The sequence below is a fragment of the Arachis hypogaea genome, chromosome 9 (assembly GCF_003086295.3).
Source record: "Arachis hypogaea cultivar Tifrunner chromosome 9, arahy.Tifrunner.gnm2.J5K5, whole genome shotgun sequence".
Lineage (NCBI taxonomy): Eukaryota > Viridiplantae > Streptophyta > Magnoliopsida > Fabales > Fabaceae > Arachis > Arachis hypogaea.
Window position 1 is genome coordinate 22,629,523 of NC_092044.1, and position 6,521 is coordinate 22,636,043.

Here is a 6,521-nt window from a genome sequence, read left to right on the forward strand (position 1 = left end):
GACATGGAATTGCATCAAATAGATGTGAAAATGGCCTTCCTTAATGGAAATTTGGAAGTAGAGGTCTATATGAGACAACCCGAAGGGTTTATCTCAAGTGCTGGTAAGAAGTTAGTTTACAAGTTTAAGAGAACAATGTATGGTCTTAAGCAAGCTTTCCGACATTTGTATTTGAAGTTTCACAATGTGATTTCTTCATTTGGGTTCATTGAGAATATTTCTGATCAATGTATATATCACAAGGTTAGTGGAAGCAAGATCATATTTCTCATCTTATATGTAGATGATATTTTGCTTGCAACAAATGATTTAGGGTTGTTACATGAAGTGAAACCATTTCTCTCTAGACATTTTGATATGAAATATATGGGTGATGCATCTTATGTCATTGGCATAAAGATTCATAGAGATAAACATAAAGGAATTTTAGGTTTATCTCAAAAAGTCTATATTAATAAAGTTCTTGAGATGTTTAAAATGCAAAATTGTTCACCAAGTGTTGCACCTATTGTGAAAGGTGACAAATTCTGCTTAGATCAATGTCCCAAAAATGAACTTGAAAAGAAATAGATGCAAAATATTCCTTATGCTTCTGCGGTTGGAAGCCTAATGTATGCTCAAGTCTATACAAGACCTGACATTGCTTTTGTTGTTAGCATGTTAGGAAGATATCAAAGTAATCCAGGAATTATCCATTGGAGAGCTACAAAGAAGGTCTTAAAGTACCTTCAAGGGACCAAGGATTTCATACTTACATATAGACGAACCGATAATTTGAAAATTGTTGGATACTCAGATTTAGACTTGGCGGGATGTGTTGATTCCAGGAAGTCAACGTCAGGATACATCTTTATACTTGCTGATGGAGCAGTATCTTGAAAGAGTGCAAAACAATCACTTGTAGCCACTTCTACCATGGAAGCCGAGTTTATTGCTTGTTTTGAGGCTACATCACAAGGTGTTTGGTTAAAGAATTTCATCTCTGGGCTTAAGATTATGGATTGTATCTCTAGGCCATTGAGAATATATTGTGACAATTCAGCTGCTGTATTTATGGCTAAGAATAATAGAAGTAGTAGTCGAAGTAAGCACATCGATATTAAGTACTTGGCCATTAAAGACCGAGTTAGGTCTAATGAGGTACAGATAGAGCATATTAGTACTAAACAGATGATAGCTGATCCTTTGACAAAAGGCATGCCACCAGGATTGTTTAAGGATCGTGTTACTAGTATGGGTTTATATGTTCTGTAACGTCACTTATGTTATATCATATGACATATTTGGATATGAAATTCTTATCATTGTTTGTTTCTCATTTGGTTAGTATATATGCGCATACATGATTGAGAATGACAAATAAAATTCAGTGAAGGACCTAGAATAAGCATTGGACTTATTCCTACAGAAATACCACATAAAGAGTTTATTCAATTAGGATATATTGCATTGTAATACATAGAAGGTAATACTCGATTAATGAGAACCTACCGCTATGATTCGTATAATTTGTCTTAATTGTTTAAGCATAGTATGAAATTACAAACTATACGTAACAAATGTTGGACCAAGTGGGAGAATGTTAGTATTTTTATTCTAATTGTGGTCCAATTTGTTAATATAAAAATTAGTTTGGGTGGTGTTGTAATTATTAATATATTGGCAGTGGGTCTGTTCTTTGATGGAAAGAACACGACTGTTCATAAACTTTATAAAGTTTGGGTCCCCAATTCTGATTACACAATCACAAACAAACACACTTTGATTCCATCTGAGTTTGTGATTCAAGAATTGGAAGTTTCCAAATTAAATCAAAGAATTTATTGGCAATGGCTGGAGGTACGTAAATTACTGATTTTATAAAATATCTAACAATTCAATCTTTCTTAGCCACTTGTAAACATAATCTGAAATTTTGGCATAGAAGATTAAGCCATCCCTCCAATGTGATAGTTTGAACTATATTAAAAAATTGTAACATTTCTTACACTGACAATAATACTACCAATGCAAAATCTGTTTCTTTTGTTTGTAAAGCTTACTGTATGGGTAAAATGTACAAACTTTCCTTTTATCCTTCTCAAACTATGTATACTCATCCCTACAATTAGGTTTTATTGATGTTTGGGACCTGCCTCAACCATATCTAGATCAGGATACATATTTTATATTACTTTAGTTGATGCTTTTACTCGATACACAGGCTTATATAAATCACAAGTGTTTTCTGTTATTCAATAATATAAAAACTGATGGAGAAGCAAACTGGTTTCTTGGTAAAATCTGTTCAAACTGATAATGCCAAAGAATTTTTGTCCAATAATTTCAAAATATATTTACACCAACATGGTATTCTTCATCGTTTGACATGTCCCTACACAAATCAGTAGCAAGGAGTATTTGAAAGGAAGCATATCTACAGGTGCCAATGACTGACGTTGTTCCCGGACGATTGTCTTTGGATGCGAGGCATCCACCGCGAGCCTATTCTGAGCATTCTAGGGCAAGAACTTCTATTGATTCAGTTAGGAAGCATCCACCGCGAGTCTCAACTGCCTTTTTCTTGGCCAACCATGCTTTGCGATAATTTATCGTGTAGTTGAACTTCGATTGCACTTCAGCGATGACAGATTTCACCTTTATGGACGGATCAGCTTCAACTAATGGCTTTATCGCTTCTGCAATTGTATCAGAGTCTAGTTTAGCATGATCTTAAGATATGGTACTTTTGATGTATGTGTGACTACCATTTACCTCCTTATCACCCAACAATACTGTCTTTTTATAAGACTAACTCTGATAAGCCAATCACAGCTTGTTCCGTACTGTACGCATTTAGCATAGAATGTTATTGGTTCTGATTCATATACCCTGTAATCAACTTCTCTTCGAATGGTATACTCTTTAGCTGATGCAATAACAGCCTCTCTAGAATTAAAATCCATTCCAACGGCGAATTCACCGTCAGCTACAACAGTTGGGACTACACCAATAATAAAACAAAAATAAATCTAAGTAATATTCTATTATTAATAATAATAATTACAACAATAAATAGTAATAACAATATAAAAATAAAGAAAATACTAATATAAAAACCAAACAAACAATAATATTACTAATATTAAAAAAGTGAACAACAAACAACAACAACAACAAAATTATCTGTATTGACGTATTCAGAAAATTTCAGTACATGCATGGCATCAAGATTCAAAGCATGCATAAAAGATGACTCTCCAGATGGATGTTGTCCGATTAGTGTATTTGCAACATCAGCCACATCTCCTTCAACCATTATCTCATCTTCCTCTACATCTTTAGTTGGACCAACAATTTCATAATTACCTTCAAACTCTTCATTGCTTTCAGTATTATAACCCACCCAGTCTATGTTGGGTTCTGGAAAAACAACATCATCAATTTCTTCGAACTCAACATACAACTCGATAAGTGAGGTATGTGCTCTAGTTTGATGATAGGTAAAAAGCATTCTTTGCATACAAGCTTCATCAGTCATATGCATTATTTGAAATTGGCTGAAACCACTAAATACTAGCACAGGCTGCCTGTACATAATATTTATGATTCTCTTTTGCACTTGATGATCTACAGTTTGAGAAAGTATACTCTTAAATCCTTCATATGTTATTGAAATAGGAACAATAATAACACATGGATTCTCACATAAAAAGTTCACGCCTTCATGTGTATGAGATAAAATTTGACCATTGTAGTATATTTTTAAATTAATATAACACTCCATTTTATACACTCATCATACTCACTCACAAACTCTTTTCACTCTCTCAAATTGAGAACATTTTGTAGAACAAAGTTCTCATTACTCCATTTCTATATAGAACTTTACTCACATACTCCATTTTTGCGTTTTAATACAATCCAGAACTTCTTTTATAATTAATTTTATATTTTTTTATTCCTCCTAGTACAAAACGTCGCTGACGTTTTCACAAAACGTCATTCACATTTTTACTTTTTTTGCAATACGTCAACGACGTTTTGATCGAAAAATAATTTAAAAATATGTCTTCAAGCAAAACGTCATTCGTTGACATTTTATTCATACTAAATTTAAAGAAAAAGATTTATACAATCCGTCGACATTATTTTGCTTTTTTTTTCATTAAAAAAAACTCAGCCACCCACAAAACGTTGATAACATGATCAACAAGTTTCTTGAATTCAATTATGTAACAAAATTTGTGCTTAATATAAATAAAAAATGTGATGTACACATAAAAAGTAATTATCATATATATATATATATATATATATATATATATATAAATTTAATTTATTTTTAATATATATTTTATATTTTAATATATTTTTATATCAATAATTGATTTAATTGTTGATTTTTTGTGTAAATGTAATATGATTGAATATAACTAGATTGCAATTTTTTTCTCTACTCTCTTCTATAGTATTCTAACTTTATTAGAAGGCTCCAATTAATTTAGCTCGGTGAAGAGTGATTAGTGACTGCCTATCTTAGAAAAGAAAAGAAAAGAAATCCAGAAAACCTTTATTGAAGTGATGAATTTCCGTGTGCACTTACTCACCATGAGAATTCAGGTAGGTCCGGTTTTTGCTGGTGACATCGGCAATGAGTATAATAATTTGGCTTCACTGGATTCTGAAAGCTAATATTTCCAGACTAAGACAAAAATCTGAAACTGAAATCATATATTCGCGCAGATTTTAGTAACCTTTATACTATTTTATACTTATTCTTCTTAGTAAAATCTAATTCTGTACAAAAAAGAAATCGTCATGTTTGTTATATTATGGCATAAAAGACATAAGACGTTAATTTTATAAAGGAATATACATCATCATGTTTGTTATGCCTATATTATTGCAAGAAGAGGAGGAAGTGTATCTAACAATTTAGAAAATACAGATCACATGATCATCATGAAACTTTCCGGCCTAATGCTCCTATTCATACTATGATTTTCTTTTTAAATAATATAAGTAAATTATGTGAAAAAGAAAGTCTAGGGAGTCATCACTTTTATTAAAATTTGACTAGTACTTAACAAATAAAAAAAATAAGTAATCTCATATCATTAAATGTAATCTCACACCATTAAAAATACTAATAATAATTAATTGATGGTTACAAATCACAAAATTTTTCGACCCCTAACACTCCTCTAAAAGATATCCTAATTAACAAAATAAAGATACGTTTTGATTCGAATGATTTAATTCAAACATATTCAAACAAGTTAAACTTATTGAAAGTATCATTTAATTTTTTGGGAGTTATTTCAATAAAGACGTCTAAAATATCTTTTTTTAAAGATATTTTTTAATAATTAAAATTTAACACATATAATCGATTAAATCGTGTTATTTTTGTCAAAATTAGGCCAGACAAATTAATTTGACAGAAAAATTGTGAATCAAATTTTGAATCGATCTAAATTAATATTATTTTTTATAAAAAATGATTACAATACTCCTATTATAGAAAATGACTAAAATACTCTTATTATTATATATACTAATTTTGAAAATCCTAAATTCTAACCATTTTCTTCTCTGTCGTCGTAGAGTTAGGATTTAGAGTTTTCAAAATTAATATATATATATATATATATATATATATATATATATATAATAGAAGTATTTTAGTTATTTTTTATAATAGGGATATTGTAGTCATTTTTATAAAGAAATATTAATTTATATCGATTCAAAATTTAATTTATTAATTTTTTGACTAAACTGATTTGTCCAATCTAATTTTAATAAAACTAACATAGTTTAATTGATTATATATGTTAAATTTTAATTTTTAATAAATATCTTTAAAAAAAGTATTTTTGATATCTTTATTTAAGTGATTCTATTAATTTTTTACTACAAAGTGTAGTACGAAATTATTAAAATAAAAAAAGAACACTAACAAAGGAAAAGGCACTTTTCTTTATACTTTTTAGTGATAAACGCTGACAATAATGTATAAAAAAAAATGTTCAACGAATCTTAAATGTTTCAAGACTACATGTACAAGATCTTGAAACCTTGATAAAGTGACGAAGAGTATAAGAAAACACAAGAAGAAGATATGTATGAATGTATCTATTTAAATATTTTTCACCCGATAAATCAATACTTGTGACAGAAAGAAGAAATAGTTGTAATCTAGGACTTTCCAATACATCCATGGTTTAGATTACATTTTTATAATTTTGATAATAGTTTGTGTGAACCTATAGCATCTTTGAACTGTTTTAATTAGAAATAGGACAAATTTTTTAACTTTTCAAATGCTCCTATGTAAACATAGTGATTTGTATATTTCACAGATCTTTTTGTAATTTAATCCAATAGTAATTTCTAATATTAAGAAGATTTAAGAAAAAATATGTAAAGTTCTTATATTGATAAAACATTTAATTTGAGTGTTATTTAAGAAAGTTAGTAAAATATCTAAATTTCTTAGATTAGTAGGGTATTCAATTTGCGTTATTATTTCATTC

At 29.3% G+C, this 6,521-nt stretch overlaps 1 protein-coding gene across 1 annotated transcript; it reads left to right on the forward strand.

Moving 5' to 3' along the window:
* Positions 1–570: 570 nt before the first annotated feature.
* Positions 571–879, forward strand: LOC140175084 (secreted RxLR effector protein 161-like). Its single transcript, XM_072201998.1, has one exon. The coding sequence runs from the start codon at positions 571–573 to the stop codon at positions 877–879; it is 309 nt and encodes a 102-aa protein (XP_072058099.1).
* Positions 880–6,521: the final 5,642 nt, after the last annotated feature.